This window comes from Leucoraja erinacea, unplaced genomic scaffold (assembly GCF_028641065.1).
Source record: "Leucoraja erinacea ecotype New England unplaced genomic scaffold, Leri_hhj_1 Leri_928S, whole genome shotgun sequence".
NCBI lineage: Eukaryota > Metazoa > Chordata > Chondrichthyes > Rajiformes > Rajidae > Leucoraja > Leucoraja erinaceus.
Window position 1 is genome coordinate 44974 of NW_026576870.1, and position 16579 is coordinate 61552.

A 16579-nucleotide genomic window follows, 5' to 3' on the forward strand; every position below is an offset into this window, starting at 1 on the left:
TTCCTTGAAGGTCGAGTCAGTTAGATAAAGTGGTCAAAAAGGGTTTTGGCACTTTGGCCTTCATCAATATTGAGTATAGAAGTGACTATAGAAGTGACTAGTGTAGCTGGGACATTGTTGGCCAGTGTGGGCGAGTTGGGCAGAAGGGCCTGTTTCCATGCTGTATCGCTCTATGACCCCGGGGGTGTGTGTGGGATGGTATGGTGGGGGTTTCACTCTGTGTCGGACTCATGGGAAGTGTCTGATGGGACGGGCCGACTTGGGACAGTGAAGGTGTGGGACAGTGACCCTGTCATACGCTGAGAGAATGGAGCGGCTGGGCTTGTTCACTCTGGAGTTTAGAAGGATGAGAGGGCATCTCATTGAAACATATAAGGTTATTAATGGTTTGGACACGCTAGAGGCAGGAAACATGTTCCCGATGTTGGGGGAGTCCAGAACCAGGGACCACAGTTTAAGAATAAGGGGCAAGCCATTTAGAACTGAGACGAGGAAACACTTTTTCTCACAGAGAGTGGTGAGTCTGTGGAATTCTCTGCCTCAGAGGGCGGTGGAGGCCGGTTCTCTGGATGCTTTCAAGAGAGAGCAAGATAGGGCTCTTAAAGATAGCGGAGTCAGGGGATATGGGGAGAAGGCAGGAACGGGGTACTGATTGGGGATGATCAGCCATGATCACATTGAATGGCGGTGCTGGCTCCAAGGGGCCGAATGGCCTACTCCTGCACCTAATGTCTATTGTCTATTGACGCTGTGTGACAGTGGGCATGTGTGACAGTCCAGGGACGTTATGGGGGAGGGAGGGGGGTGGGGGGGGGTTTTGTACGGGGGGGGGGGGGGGTTAGTGGAACTCACTGGTTCCGAAGCCGAGCTTGATGGCGATGTCAGCAGCGGGCGACGTGAGGTCTTCGATGAAGATGAGGGGCGTGACCTCGCTCCACATGCGGAAGGCCAGCCGCAGGATCATCTTCTGGTCGTCGATGGTCAGCTGCGAGCTGTAGCCCTCGTCCAGGATCCGCCAGCGTAGCCGAGACTTGCTGAAGGCCATCTGGGGGTAGGTGTTGTCCAGCAGGTCAGTGGCCGTCCGCCGGGGACGCAGCTTGCCCGCCAACCAGTGCCCCGTCCCCAACCCCCCTCCCTCCCCAGACCCCCCTTGCCCCTCACCCTGCCCCCCCATCGCCCCCTGGCCAGGTACGCCCTGCGTGCCGTTCCCCGATTGGTCCTGTCGACCTTGACCACCGGCCGCCTGCCGGTCAAGGCTGCTCTCCGATTGGTTGAGTCGGCTCAGCGTGCCGTTCTCTGATTGGTTCAGTCGACCGTGGACGTTGGTCACTTGCCGGTCAAGCTTGACCTTGTCGCTCTCCGATTGGTTGAAGGGGCTTTGGCTGCCGGCCTCTGATTGGTCCAGTTGGCCTTTGTCATCCTTCTCCAATTGGCTGAGTTGGCTTTGGCTCACGTCCTCCGATAGGTTGAGTTGACCTTCGTCGCTCTTCAATGATTGGTTGAACAGACTCTGGCCAACAGTGTCCGACTGTTTGAGCCAACTCTGCTCAACAGCCTCTGATTGGTTGAGTTGACCTTTGTTGGCCTCTGATTGGTTGAGCTGTCTTTGGCCAACAGCCTCTGATTGGTTGAGCTGTCTTTGGCCAACAGCCTCTGATTGGTCGAGTTGACCTCTGTTGGTCTCTGATTGGTCGAGTTGACCTCTGTCGGTCTCTGATTGGTCGAGTTGACCTTTGTCAGTCTCTGATTGGTCGAGTTGACCTTTGTCAGTCTCTGATTGGTCGAGTTGACCTCTGTTGGTCTCTGATTGGTCGAGGTGACCTCTGTTGGTCTCTGATTGGTCGAGTTGACCTCTGTTGGTCTCTGATTGGTCGAGTTGACCTCTGTTGGTCTCTGATTGGTCGAGTTGACCTCTGTTGGTTTCTGATTGGTCGAGTTGACCTCTGTTGGTCTCTGATTGGTCGAGTTGACCTCTGTTGGTCTCTGATTGGTCGAGTTGACCTTTGTCGGTCTCTGATTGGTCGAGTTGACCTCTGTTGGTCTCTGATTGGTCGAGTTGACCTCTGTTGGTCTCTGATTGGTCGAGTTGACCTCTGTTGGTCTCTGATTGGTCGAGTTGACCTTTGTCGGTCTCTGATTGGTCGAGTTGACCTCTGTCGGTCTTTGATTGGTCGAGTTGACCTCTGTTGGTCTCTGATTGGTCGAGTTGACCTCTGTTGGTCTCTGATTGGTCGAGTTGACCTCTGTTGGTCTCTGATTGGTCGAGTTGACCTCTGTCGGTCTGTGATTGGTCGAGTTGACCTTGTCTGCTCTTCTGTGACAGGTGTAGCCGGCTCTGGCCGTTGCCCTGTGACCTGGCGGGCAGGGTGATGGCCTTGTTGGTGGGCGGGGCGCTGCCGAGGGGAGGGTTATAGCCGTGTGCGGTGACGTTGATGGGCCCCAGCTCCTGGTCCTGGGCCTTGTGGTCGGGCACGCCGCAGCGAGGTGTGTTCATGGCCTCGCGGGTGGGCTGGTCGAGCAGCCCCGAGGCGGGCAGGCCGCTGGCCCGCTGGAAGCGCAGCAAGGCCCCGGCGTAGTGGGCCCCCAGCGACGGGCTGCCCTCGGGCTCCTGCACGTGCCGCCGGCTAGACTGGGCCTCTGCCGGCGTCCCCACGCCTTCCGTCAGCGATGGCTCCTCCTCCGCTACCACCGACACACCCTGGTAGGCCAGCTCCTCCCAGTTCACCGGCTCCGTCCAGCCATACTTGTCCAGGTACTCCTGTCAAGCAAACACAGCCTGCGTCAGCCAACCATGGTGCTGGGGGCAGCACAGAGGCAGCAGGCCGAACGGCCTGTTCCTAGTGGTGGGTCAGCATGGAGAGAGAGGGCCGAACAGCCTTTATCCTGTTGTGGGACAGCACAGAAACAGCAGGCCGAACGGCCTGTTCCTAGTGATGCGTCAGCACGGAGAGAGAGGGCTGAGCAGCCTTTATCCTGTTGTGGGACAGCACAGAGACAGCAGGCCGAATGGCCTGTTCCTAGTGATGCGTCCGCACGGAGAGAGAGGGCTGAGCAGCCTTTATCCTGTTGTGGGGCAGCACAGAGACAGCAGGCCGAACGGCCTGTTCCTAGTGGTGGGACGGCACAGAGAGAGGGGGCCGAACAGCCTTTATCCTTTTGTGGGACAGCACAGAGACAGCAGGCCGAACGGCCTGTTCCTAGTGGTGGGACGGCATGGAGAGAGGGGGCCGAACAGCCCTTACCCTGTGGTGGGACAGCATGTAGAGGCGGGCCGAGGGGCCTGTTCCCTGCCATGACAATGTGGGCTGAAGGGCCTGCGGGGCCTTATGCGGGGAGGGCACAGACACAGTGGGCCTAAGGGGCTGCCCTGCCGCAGCTATCATTGTGGGCCAAAGGGCCTACTTCTATGCTGTCAGACTCTGTGATAGTGAGGGCTGAAGGGCTTGTATGCATATGTCCCTGTGCCACATACAGCACTGATCTGTGGATAAATGTGAGGTTATCCACTTTGGTAGCAAAAACAGGAAGGCAGATTATCATCTAAATGGTGTCAAGTTGGGGAAAGGGGAAGTACCAACGGGATCTGGGGGTCCTTGTACATCAGTTTATGAAATTAAGCATTCAGGGACAGCAGGCAGTGAAGAAAGCCAATGGTCCTTCATAACAAGAGGAATCGAGTATAAGAGCAAAGAGGTCCTTCTACAGTTGTACAGAACCCTAGTGAGACCACACCAGGAGTATTGTGTGCAGTTTTGGTCCTCTAATTTGAGGAAGGACATTCTTGCTATTGAGGGAGTGCAGCGTAGGTTTACAAGGTTAATTCCCGGGATGGCGGGACTGTCATATGTTGATAGAATGGAGCAGCTGGGCTTGTACACTCTGGAGTTTAGAAGGATGAGAGGGCATCTTTTTCAAAAAAATATAAGATTATTAAGGGTTTGGACGTGCTAGAGGCAGGAAACATGTTCCCGATGTTGGGGGAGTCCAGAACCAGGGGCCACAGTTTAAGAATAAGGAGTAAGCCATTTAGAACGGAGACGAGGAAACACTTTTTCTCACAGAGAGTTGTGAGTCATGTGGAATTCTCTGCCTCAGAGGGCGGTGGAGGCCGGTTCACTGGATGCTTTCAAGAGAGAGCTAGATAGGGCTCTTAAAGATAGCGGAGTCAGGGGATATGGGGAGAAGGCAGGAACGGGGTACTGATTGGGGATGATCAGCCATGATCACATAGAATGGCGGTGCTGGCTCGAAGGGCCGAATGGCCTCCTCCTGCACCTATTGTCTATTGTCTCTTGACATCATGGGCCGAAGGGCCTGTCCCCATCGCTGTAGGAGTGAAAGATTTCTCCCAGTTTTCTCCCACACTCCAAAGATGGAGCTGGAAGACGTGGAGATGGAGCTGGACCTATAGCTGGAGATGGAGCTGGAGATGGAGCTGGAGATGGAGCTGGAGATGGAGCTGGAGATGGAGATGGAGCTGGAGATGGAGCTAGAGTAGGAGATGGAGTTGGAGATGGAGCTGGAGATGGAGATGGAGCTGGAGGTGGAGGTGGAGATGGAGCTGGAGATGGAGGTGGAGATGGAGCTAGAGTTGGAGATGGAGCTAGAGTTGGAGATGGAGATGGAGCTGGAGATGGAGCTAGGTAGGAGATGGAGATGGAGATGGAGATGGAGATGGAGATGGAGTTGGAGATGGAGCTGGAGATGGAGATGGAGCTGGAGGTGGAGATGGAGATGGAGCTGGAGATGGAGCTGGAGATGGAGCTAGTGGAGATGGAGCTGGAGATGGAGCTAGAGGGCTGGAGATGGAGATGGAGCTGGAGATGGAGCTAGAGTTGGAGATGGAGATGGAGATGGAGCTAGAGTTGGAGATGGAGCTGGAGTTGGAGATGGAGCTGGAGATGGAGATGGAGATGGAGCTGGAGATGGAGCTAGAGTGGAGATGGAGGGAGATGGAGATGGAGCTAGAGTAGGAGATGGAGCTGGAGATGGAGATGGAGCTAGAGTAGGAGATGGAGAGAAGGAGCTGGAGATGGAGGCTGGAGCTAGAGTAGATGGAGATGGAGATGGAGCTAGAGTAGGAGATGGAGGAGATGGAGCTGGAGATGGAGGAGCTGGAGCTGGAGATGGAGCTAGAGTAGGAGATGGAGATGGAGCTGGAGCTAGAGTAGGAGATGGAGATGGAGCTAGAGTAGGAGGGAGCTGGAGCTGGAGCTGGAGATGGAGGTAGAGCTGGAGATAGAGAATATAGAGGTGGGGATGCAGCTAGATCTGGTGATGGAGCTAGAGCTGGAGATGTAGCTGGAGATTGAGCTGCAGATGGAGCTGGAGCTGGAGATGGAGCTAGAGTAGCTGGAGATGGAGCTAGAGTTGGAGATGGAGCTGGAGATGGAGCTGGAGATGGAGCTAGAGATGGAACTGGAGATGGAACTGGAGATGGAGCTAGAGTTGGAGGTAGAGCTGGTGATGGAGATGGACCTGGAGCTGGAGATGGGCTGGAGCTGAAGATGGAGCTGGAGCTGGAGATGGAGCTGGAGCAGGAACTAGAGTAGGAGATGGAGATGGAGATGGAGCTGGAGATGGAGCTGGAGATGGAGCTGGAGATGGAGCTAGAGCTAGAGTTGGAGCTACAGCTGGAGATGGAGCTGGAGCTAGAGCTGGAGATGGAGATGGAGATGGAGCTGGAGCTGGAGATGGAGCTGGAGGTGGAGATGGAGCTGGAGCTGGAGCTGGAGCTGGAGCTGGAGATGGAGCTGGAGCTGGAGATGGAGCTGGAGATGGAGCTGGAGATGGAGCTGGAGATGGAGATGGAGCTGGAGATGGAGATGGAGATGGAGATGGAGCTAGAGTAGGAGATGGAGCTGGAGATGGAGCTGGAGCTGGAGATGGAGCTAGAGTAGGAGATGGAGCTGGAGGTGGAGCTGGAGATGGAGGTAGAGCTGGAGATGGAGATGGAGATGGAGATGGAGATGAAGATGGAGATGGAGGTGGAGATGGAGCTGGAGATGGAGCTGGAGATGGAGCTAGAGTAGGAGATGGAGCTGGAGATGGAGCTGGAGGTGGAGATGGAGATGGAGCTGGAGATGGAGATGGAGCTGGAGATGGAGATGGAGCTGGAGATGGATCATGGATCCTGGGTGTAGGCTAGTGTTAATGTGTGGGGATCGCTGGTGGGCGCGGACCCAGTGGGCCGATGGGCCTGTTTCCATGCCGCTCCGTACAGTGACCTACCTGTGCGGACTTGAGAGTGAGTACGGGCCGAGCCCTGGTCCAGGCTCGCTCCTGGATGTCCGAGTGATCACGGCTGTGGTAGACCTTCTCAGCCAGAGCCAAGGTCGGCAGACACAGGGTCAGCAACCAGACCAGGCCGGGCTCCATGCCCACCGCCCGCGGCCCCCACGCTCGATCACCAGCGCTCTCCTCTCACGTCTGTCGCTCAGTTCTCCCGCATGATCTGGTGCTCTGTGGACAGCGGGAGAGAGAGAGGTCAGATACGACAGCAGCATCTTCATCCCTTGTGCAGGAAACACAGAGAGAGAGAGTGTGGAAATAGGCCCTTCGGCCCAATTCGTCCACACCAGCCAACAATGTCCCAGCTACACTAGTCCCACTTGCCGGCGCTTGGTCCATATCCCTCCAAACCTGTCCTGTACCTGTCCAACTGTTTCGTAAACGCTGGGATAGTCCCAGCCTCAACTACCTCCTCCGGCAGCTTGTTCCATACACCCACCACCCTTTGTGTGAAAAAGTTACCCCTCAGATTCCTATTAAATCTTTTCCCCTTCACCTTGAACCTGTGTCCTCTGGTCCTCGATTCCCCTACTCTGGGCAAGAGACTCTGTGCATCTACCTGATCTATTCCTCTCATGATTTTGTATATCTCTATAAGATCACCCCTCATCCTCCTGGAAAAAAGACCCAGCCTACTCAACCTCCCCCTGTAGCTCACACTCTCTAGTCTAGACATTGGCTGTGGCAATGAGTTCCACAGAGTCACCACCCTCTGACTATAGACAATAGGTCCAAGAGTAGGCCATTCGGCCCTTCAAGCTAGCACCGCCATTCAATGTGATCATGGCTGATCATCCACAATCAGTACCCCGTTCCTGCCTTCTCCCCATATCCCCTGACTCCACTATCTTTAAGAGCCCTATCTAGCTCTCTCTTGAAAGCATCCAGAGAACCTGCCTCCACCGCCCTCTGAGGCAGAGAATTCCACAAACTCACCACTCTCTGTGTTTCCTAGTCTCCGTTCTAAAAGGCTTACTCTTAAACTGTGGCCCCTGGTTCTGGACATCGGGAACATGTTTCCTGCCTCTAGCGTGTCCAAGCCCTTAACAATCTTATATGTTTCAATGAGATGCCCTCTCATCCTTCTAAACTCCAGAGTGTACAAGCCCAGCTGCTCCATTCTCCCAGCATATGATAGTCCCGCCATCCCGGGAATTAACGTTGTAAACCTACGCTGCACTCCCTCAATAGCAAGAATGTCCTTCCTCAAATTAGGGGACCAAAACTGCACACAATACTCCAGGTGTGGTCTCACTAGGGCTCTGTACAACTGCAGAAAGATCTCTTTGCTCCTATACTCAACTCCTCTTGTTATAAAGGCCAACATGCCATTCGCTTTCTTCACTGCCTGCTGTACCTGCATGCTTACTTTCATAGTCCTGGCAACATCCTTCTTTCCAGAGGGACAAGACATTGGAAAGGCAACATTTGGAGTGTTGCTAGTTATTGAATCTCGGAGCATCCCGGACAATACAGCTCACCCCCTCCGTGACACACACTGGTCAACCTGAAGAGCACCTTCAGCAATGGACTGGTTCCACCAAGATGCAGCACACAACGCCACAGGTGATCCTTCTTCCCTGTGGCTATCAAACTGTACAACTCCTCTCCCTTCTGTCGTGGGGTAGACTGAGACTGACTCCCCCCCCCCCCCCCCCCCCCCCCCCCCCACCTCACCCCCCAATCTTACACATCCCCAATCCTGGACGTTGCACTCGTCACTAATTTAATTGCATGCTCCATGTATCTTGTTGTATACTGTCATAGACAATAGACAATAGGTGCAGGAGGAGGCCATTCGGCCCTTCGAGCCAGCACTGCCATTCAATGTGATCATGGCTGGTCATCCCCAATCAGTACCCCGTTCCTGCCTTCTCTTCATATCCCCTGACTCCACTATCTTTAAGAGCCCTATCTATCTCTTGAAAGCATCCAGAGAACCGGCCTCCACCGCCCTCTGAGACAGATAATTCCACAGACTCACCACTCTCTGTGTGAAAAAGTGTTTCCTTGTCTCCGTTCTATATGGCTTACCCCTTATTCTTAAACTGTGGCCCCTGGTTCTGAACTCCCCCAACATCGGGAACATGTTTCCTGCCTCTAGCGTGTCCAAACCCTTAAAAATCTTCGAGAGTTGTGAAGTTATGGAATTCCCTGCCACAGAGGGCAGTGGAGGCCAAGTCACTGGATGTATTTAAGAGAGTGTTAGATAGAGCTCTAGGGACTAGTGGAATCAAGGGATATGGGGAGAAGGCAGGCATGGGTTATTGATAGGGGCCGATCAGCCATGATCATAATGAATGGCGGTGCTGGCTCGAAGGGCCGAATGGCCTCCTCCTGCACCTATCTTCTATGTTTCTATGTTTCAATAAGATCCTCTCATCCTTCTAAATTCCAGAGTGTACAAGCCCAGCTGCTCCATTCTCTCAGCATATGACAGTCCCGTCATCCCGGGAATTATCCTGGTGAACCTACGCTGCACTCCCTCAATAGCAAGCCTAATGGAGGGATGACGATTTATGAGGTGATGTAGATTGAGAGCTTAGTGACATGGTGTCACAAGAACAACCTCTGCCATAATGTCAGCAAGATGAAGGAGCTACTTATTGACCTGAGGCTGTACAAGGCGCTGGTCAGGCCACATTTGCAGTACTGCGTGCAAATTTACAAGAATGATCCCAGGAATGAGTGGGTTAACCTATGATGAGTGTTTGTCGGCACTGGGCCTGTACTCGCTGGAGTTTAGAAGAATGAGGGAGGGACCTCATTGAAACGTATAGAATAGTGAAAGGCCTGGATAGAGTGGATGTGGAGATAATAGCAAAAGGATAACGGGGGATAAAATTGGTCCATTGGAGAGACAGAGTGGACAGCTATCTGCAGAGCCAAAAGAGATGGGGGAGATATTGAACAATTTCTTTTCTTCGGTATTCACCAAGGAGAAGGATATTGAATTATGTGAGGTAAGGGAAACGAGTAGAGTAGCTATGGATACTATGAGTTTCAAAGTAAAAGAAGTACTGACACTTTTGAAAAATATAAAAGTGGATAAGTCTCCAGGTCCTGACAGGATATTCCCTAGGACATTGAGGGAAGTTAGTGTAGAAATAGCCGGGGCTATGACAGAAATATTTCAAATGTCATTAGAAACGGGAATAGTCCCCGAGGATTGGCGTACTGCGCATGTTGTTCCATTGTTTAAAAAGGGTTCTAAAAGTAAACCTAGCAATTATAGACCTGTTAGTTTGCCTTCAGTGGTGGGCAAATTAATGGAAAAGATAGTTAGAGATAATATATATAAGCATCTGGATAAACAGGGTCTGATTAGGAACAGTCAACATGGATTTGTGCCTGGAAAGTCATGTTTGACTAATCTTCTTGAATTATTTGAAGAGGTTACTAGGGAAATTGACGAGGGTAAAGCAGTGCATGTTGTCTATATGGACTTTAGTAAGGCCTTTGATAAGGTTCCTCATGGAAGGTTGGTTAAGAAGGTTCAACTGTTGGGTATAAATGCAGGAATAGCAAGATGGATTCAACAGTGGCTGAATGGGAGAAGCCAGAGGGTAATGGTGGATGGCTGTTTATCGGGTTGGAGGCAGGTGACTAGTGGGGTGCCTCAGGGATCTGTGTTGGGTCATTTGTTGTTTGTCATGTACATCAATGATCTGGATGAAGGGGTGGTAAATTGGATTAGTAAGTATGCAGATGATACCAAGATAGGGGGTGTTGTGGATAATGAAGAGGATTTCCAAAGTCTACAGAGTGATTTAGGCCATTTGGAAGAATGGGCTGAAAGATGGCAGATGGAGTTTAATGCTGATAAATGTGAGGTGCTACACCTTGGCAGGACAAATCAAAATAGGACGTACATGGTAAATGGTAGGGAATTGAAGAATACAGTTGAACAGAGGGATCTGGGTATAACCGTGCATAGTTCCTTGAAGGTGGAATCTCATATAGATAGGGTGGTAAAGAAAGCTTTTGGTGTGCTGGCCTTTATAAATCAGAGCATTGAGTATAGAAGCTGGGATGTAATGTTAAAATTGTACAAGGCATTGGTGAGACCAAATCTGGAGTATGGTGTACAATTTTGGTCGCCCAATTATAGGAAGGACGTCAACAAAATAGAGAGAGTATAGAGGAGATTTACTAGAATGTTGCCTGGGTTTCAACAACTAAGTTACAGAGAAAGGTTGAATGTTAGGTCTTTATTCTCTGGAGCGCAGAAGGTTAAGGGGGGACTTGATAGAGGTTTTTAAAATGATGAGAGGGATAGACAGAGTTGATGTGGAAAAGCTTTTCCCACTGAGAATAGGGAAGATTCAAACAAGAGGACATGACTTCAGAATTAAGGGACAGAAGTTTAGGGGTAACATGAGGGGGAACTTCTTTACTCAGAGAGTGGTGGCGGTGTGGAATGAGCTTCCAGTGGAAGTGGTGGAGGCAGGTTCATTGGTATCATTTAAAAATAAATTGCATAGGCATATGGATGAGAAGGGAATAGAGGGTTATGGTATGAGTGCAGGCAGGTGGGACTAAGGGAAAAAAGTTGTTCGGCACGGACTTGTAGGGCCGAGATGGCCTGTTTCCATGCTGTAATTGTTATATGGTTATATGGAGAGGATGTTTCCACTGGTGGGAGAATCTAGGACTAGAGGTCACAGCCTCAGAATTGAAGGACATTCTTTTAGGAAGGAGATGAGGAGGAATTTCTTTAGTCAGAGGTTGGTGAATCTGTGTGATTCTTTGCCACAGACGACTGTGGAGGCCAAGTCAGTGGATATTTTTAAGGCAGAGAGATATATTTTGGATTAGTACGGGTGTTATGGGGAGAAGGCAGGAGAATGGGGTTGAGAGGGAAAGATAGATCAGCCATGATTTGTCAGAGTCACAGAATAACATAGCATGGGAACAGGCCCTTCAGCCCAACTTGCCCATGCCGACCAACATGTCCCATCTACACTAGTCCCACCCGCTCACGTTTGGCCCATATCCCTCTAAACCTGTCCTATCCATGTAGCTGTTCGAGTCTTTTTAATGTTTTTACAGTTCCTGCCTCAACTACCTTCTCTGGCAGCTCAAAAGGTCATAAGTTTCCACTTGAGTTTAGAAGGATGAGGGGGGTTTCTTATAGAAACATAAAATTATTAAAAAAAGACTGGACAAGCTAGATGCAGGAAAAATGTTCCCAATGTTGGGCGAGTCCAGAACCAGGGGCCACAGTCTTAGAATAAAGGGGAGGCCATTTAAGACTGAGGTGAGAAAAAACTTTTTCACCCAGAGAGTAGTGAATTTGTGGAATTCCCTGCCACAGAGGGCAGTGGAGGCCAAATCACTGGATAGAATTAAGAGAGAGTTAGATAGAGCTCTAGGGGCTAGTGGAGTCAAGGGATATGGGGAGAAAGCAGGCACGGGTTATTGCTAGGGGATGATCAGCCATGATCACAATGAATGGTGGTGCTGGCTCGAAGGGCCGAATGGTCCCCTCCTGCACCTATTTTCTATGTTTCTATATAAGGTCATGTAATAGGTGTAGAATTAGGCTCTTTGGCCAATCGAGTCTACTCCACCATTCAATCATGGCTGATCTATCTCTCCCTCCTAACCCCATTCTCCTGCCTTCTCCCCATAGCCCCTGACATCCTCGTTCCATACACCCACCACCCTCTGTGTGAATATGTTACCCCTCAGTCTTATGTTATAGAATATGTTACCCGTCAATCTTTTCCCCTTCACCTTGAACCTCTGTCCTCTGTTCCTCGAGTCCCTTACTCTGGGCAAGAGACTCTGTGCGTCTACCCGATCTATTCCTCTCATGATTTTGTACACCTCTATAAGATCTCCCCTCATCCTCCTGCGCTCCATGGAATAGAGACCCAGCCTGCTCAACCTCTCCCAATAGCTCACACCCACTAGTCCTGGCAACATCCTCGTAAATCTTCTCTGCACCCTTTCCAGCTTGACAATATCTTTCCCATAACATGGTGCCCAGAACTGAACACAACACTCCAAATGCGGCCTCACCAACGTCTTATACAACTGCAACATGACCTCTCAGCTTCTATTTTCAATAACCTGACTAAATAGTGAAAGGCTTGGATAGAGTGGATGAGGAGAGTATGTTTCCACTAGTGGGAGAGTCTAGGACTAGAGGTCACAGCCTCAGAATTAAAGGATGTAACTTTGGAAAAGAGATGAGGAGGAATTTCTTTAGTCAGAGGGTGGTGAATCTGTGGGATTCTTTGCCACAGGCGGCTGTGGAGGCCAAGCCAGTGGATATTTTAAGGCAGAGATAGGTAGATTCTTGATTAGTGCGGGTTTCAGGGGTTAAGGGGAGAAGGCAGGAGAATGGGGTTAGGAGGGAGAGATAGATCAGCCACGATTGAATGGTGGAGTAGACTTGATGGGCCGAATGGCCTAAATCTGCTCCTTTGACATGAATTTATGAAATGATTGGTAACCAAAGGTAGTTTAGTTTAGAGATACAGCGCCGAAACAGGCCATTCGGCCCACCGGGTCGGCACCGACCAGCGATCCCCGCACACTAACACTATCCTACACACACAAGGGACAATTTACATTTACACCAAGCCAATTAACCTGCAAACCCGCACATCTTTGGAGTGTGGGAGGAAACCGGAGCACCCGGAGAAAACCCACGCAGGTAACAGGGAGGGCGTGCAAACTCCGTACAGACAGCACCCGTAGTCAGGATGGAACCCGGGTCCCTGGTGCTGTGAGGCAGCAACTCTACCCGCTGCGCCACCGTGACGCCCCAAGTAAGAGGTGGGAGTAGAGAGTCACAGAGTGATACAGTGTGGAAACAGGCCCTTCGGCCCATCATGCCCACACTGACCCAACAATGTCCCATCTACACTAGTCCCACCTGCGCTTGGTCCATATCCCTGTAAACCTGTCCTATCCATGTACCTGTCTAACTGTTTATTAAACGTTGGGATAGTCCCAGCCTCAACTACCTCCTCCGGCAGCTCGTTCCATACACCCACCACCCTCTGTGTGGAAAAGTTACCCCTCAGGTTCCTATTAAATCGTCACCGTGAACCTGTGTCCTCTGGTCCTCGATTCCCCTACTCTGGACAAGTGACTTCTGTGCATCTACCCGATCAATTCCTCTCATGAGTACTGCTAGAAATCGTGGAGAAAGGGCTGGGGAGGAGAGGGAAGGAGGGTGGAGAGAGGTGGAAGAGGAGAGAATGGGTGCAAGAACGGAGAGAAATAGCAGGAACGGACGTTACGTGGGCTTGTGGGCTTGAGTTACAGGGAGAGGTTGGATAGGCTGGGACATTTTTCTTTGGAGTGTAGGAGGCTGAGGGGTGACCATATTGAGGGGTACAAGATTATGAGGGGCACGGATAAAGTGAGCGCTCATAGTCTTTGACCCAGGGTAGAGGATTCCAAAACTAGAGGGCACAGGGTTAAGGGGAGAGGGGAGAGATTTAAGAGGGACCTCAACTTTTTCACTCGGTGGCACAGCGCCAGAGACCCGGGTTCGATCCCGATTGCGGGTGCTGTCTGTGCGGAGTTTGCACGTTCTCCCCGTGACCTGCGTGGGTTTTCTCCGGGTGCTCCGGTTTCCTCCCACACTCCAAAGACGTGCAGGTTTGTAGGTTAATTGGCTTCGGTAAATTGTCCCAAGTGTGTGTAGGATAGTGTTTGTGTGCGGGGTTCGCTGTAGGGAGTGGATGGGAAAGTGGGATATCATGGAACTATGGACAATAGACAATAGGTGCAGGAGTAGGCCATTCGGCCCTTCGAGCCAGCACCGCAATTCAATGTGATAATGGCTGATCATCCCCAATCAGTACCCCATTCCTGCCTTCTCCCCATATCCATAACTAGTGTGAACAGGTGACCGATGGTTGGCATGGACTCGATGGGCCGAAGGGCCTGTTTCAGCGCTGTATCTTCAAAGATTAAAGGAGCTATAGAGGTGGATGCAAAACGACTTAAGAACAACATTCGGACATGTGCTCGGGTGGGAAGGGTTTAGGGGGATATGGGCCAAATGCAGGCAAAAGGGTCTAGCCCAGAACAGCATGGACAAGGTGGGCCGAAGGGCCTGTTTCTAGGCTGTAACTCCATCAGAGTTTGGGTGGAGTAGTGAGGGGTGGTAAAGGGGTGGGAGAGGCTGCGGGGAGGGGAGGGGGAGAGAGGGAAGGGTGGTGGCCAGAGAGGGGGTGACGGGGTGGGAAGAGTGCAGGGGAGAGAGGGAGGAGAGGGGGGGTGGGCAGGGAGAGAGGGAGGAGGGAGAGGTGGGAAGGGGGAACAGAGGGGGGGGGAGGGGAGGAGAGGGGGAATGGAGGGGGGGGACGGGTGGAAGGGAGGGGGGGGGTGGGAGAGGGGAGGAGAGGGAGGTGGTGGAAGGAGAGGAGGAGAGGGGGGAGGGGAGGAGGAGAGTGGGAGAGAGGGAGGAGGGGTGAGGAGGAGGGGATGGGGAGAGAGAGAGGAGGGGGTGGGAGAGGGGGAGGGGGGCAGGAGAGGGGGGAGAGAGAGGAAGGGGGAGATGGGGAGAGGGTGAGGAGGGGGAGGGTGGAAGGGAGGAGGGGCAATGGGAGGGTGGGGGAGAGAGGAGGAGGGAGATGGGGAGGAGAGGAGGAGGGAGGGTGGGAGTGGGGGGAGATGAGAGGAGGGGGGTGGGAGAGGGGGAGAGGAGGAGGGTGATGGGGAGAGAGAGGAGGGAGGGTGGGAGAGGGGAAGAGAGCAGGGGGAGAGGGTGGAGGGAGGAGTGGGGGAAAGGAGTGTAGGGTGTGGGCACTACTCACCGGCTGTGGCACTCCCTCCATCGCCTGTCCACCTCCAATCTATGCCTCCACTCATTCACTCAGCATCCAGCGTCCAGGGTTCAAGACGGGCAGCGGCCCCCACCCCGGTACCCCCTCCTCTGTGTACCCTCCTCTCTATCCCCCTCCTCACCGCCTCTCTCTCCCCCTCCCTCTCTCTCACCACCCCCCTCTCTTTCTCCCTCACCCACCTCTCCTCTCCTCTCTCTGCCACTTTCTCTCCTTCACCCACTCACCTGTTCTTCTCTGGTTCCCCTCTCTCTCTCTCTCTCTGTCTCTCTCTCACTCTCTCACTCCCCCCTCCGCTCTCTGTCTCCACCACTGTGACCCGCTCACCTCTCTCTCCCTCTCCCCCCTCGCCCCGGTTCTCTGCCACCCTCCTGCAGTCTCTTCCCTTCCCCTTCCCCTTCTCCCTCCCTGCGCTGCCCGTCTAGACTCCCCTCTCCCTACCTCCGTCCCTCTGTCTCTCGCTGGCGGCGACTCCACCTGCATCACCCCCGGGGAACATTCTTCCACGACAACCCTTGCACTAGCTGTCTCTCTCTCTCTCTCTCTCTCTCTCTCTCTCTCTCACACTCTCTCTCACTCTCTCTCTCGCTCTCTCTCTCACTCTCACTCTATCTCTGCCCCCCTTTCTGTTTGCCCTCTCTCTCTCTCACTCTCTCTCTCCACCTCCTCCTCTCCCCCCTCCCCGTCTACCTCCGCCTTCCCTCTGTCCCTCCTCACTCGAGGCTGTGCAAGCTTTGCGTGCAAAGGCCTCGAAGCTCAAGAGGTGATGGTTGTGACCGAGGAAGTGACGATTGTTTGGCTGGTACAGCTTTGGCCCCAGGGTGTGTGTGTGTGTGTGTGTGTGTTCGTGCGTTTGTGTGTGTGTGTTTGTGTTGTGTTGTGTGTGCGCGTCAGATCAGAGTATACTTTTCAGACTGAACATTGCAGGGCGGGGCGGACCCAACACTTCAAAAACAGAAGTTAGACCCGCAGGGAGCAGAGCTCGTAGAAAACCTAGAAACACAGGTGCAGGAGGAGGCCATTCAGCCCCTCGAGCCAGCACCGCCATTCAATGTGATCATGGCTGATCATCCACAATCAGTACCCCGTTCCTGCCTTCTCCCCATAATCCCCTGACTCCGCTATCTTTAAGAGCCCTATCTAGCTCTCTCTTGAAGGCATCCAGAGAAATGGCCTCCACCGCCCTCTGAGGCAGAGAATTCCACAGACTTACAACTCTCTGTGTGAAAAAGTGTTTCCTCATCTCCGTTCTAAAAGGCTTACCCCTTATTCTTAAACTGTGGCCCCTGGTTCTGGACTCCCCCAACATCGGGAACATGTTTCCTGCCTCTAGCGTGTCCAAGCCCTTAACAATCTTATATGTTTCAATGAGATACCCTCTCATCCTTCTAAACTCCAGAGTGTACAAGCCCAGCTGCTCCATTCTCTCAGCATATGACAGTCCCACCATCCCGGGAATTAACCTTGTAAACCTA

General features: G+C 52.5%; 1 protein-coding gene across 1 annotated transcript in view; it reads right to left on the bottom strand.

The window, feature by feature from the left end:
• The window catches only part of LOC129695063 (matrix metalloproteinase-21-like), a 33616-nt gene extending 18421 nt beyond the window's left edge, over positions 1 to 15195 (bottom strand). The window contains 3 exon segments of the mRNA XM_055631815.1: positions 853 to 2758; positions 6232 to 6462; positions 15078 to 15195. Of these exon segments, the coding sequence (XP_055487790.1) occupies positions 853 to 2758; positions 6232 to 6378 (2053 nt within the window). The 5' untranslated portion in view covers positions 6379 to 6462; positions 15078 to 15195.
• Between the last annotated feature and the right edge of the window lie 1384 nt (positions 15196 to 16579).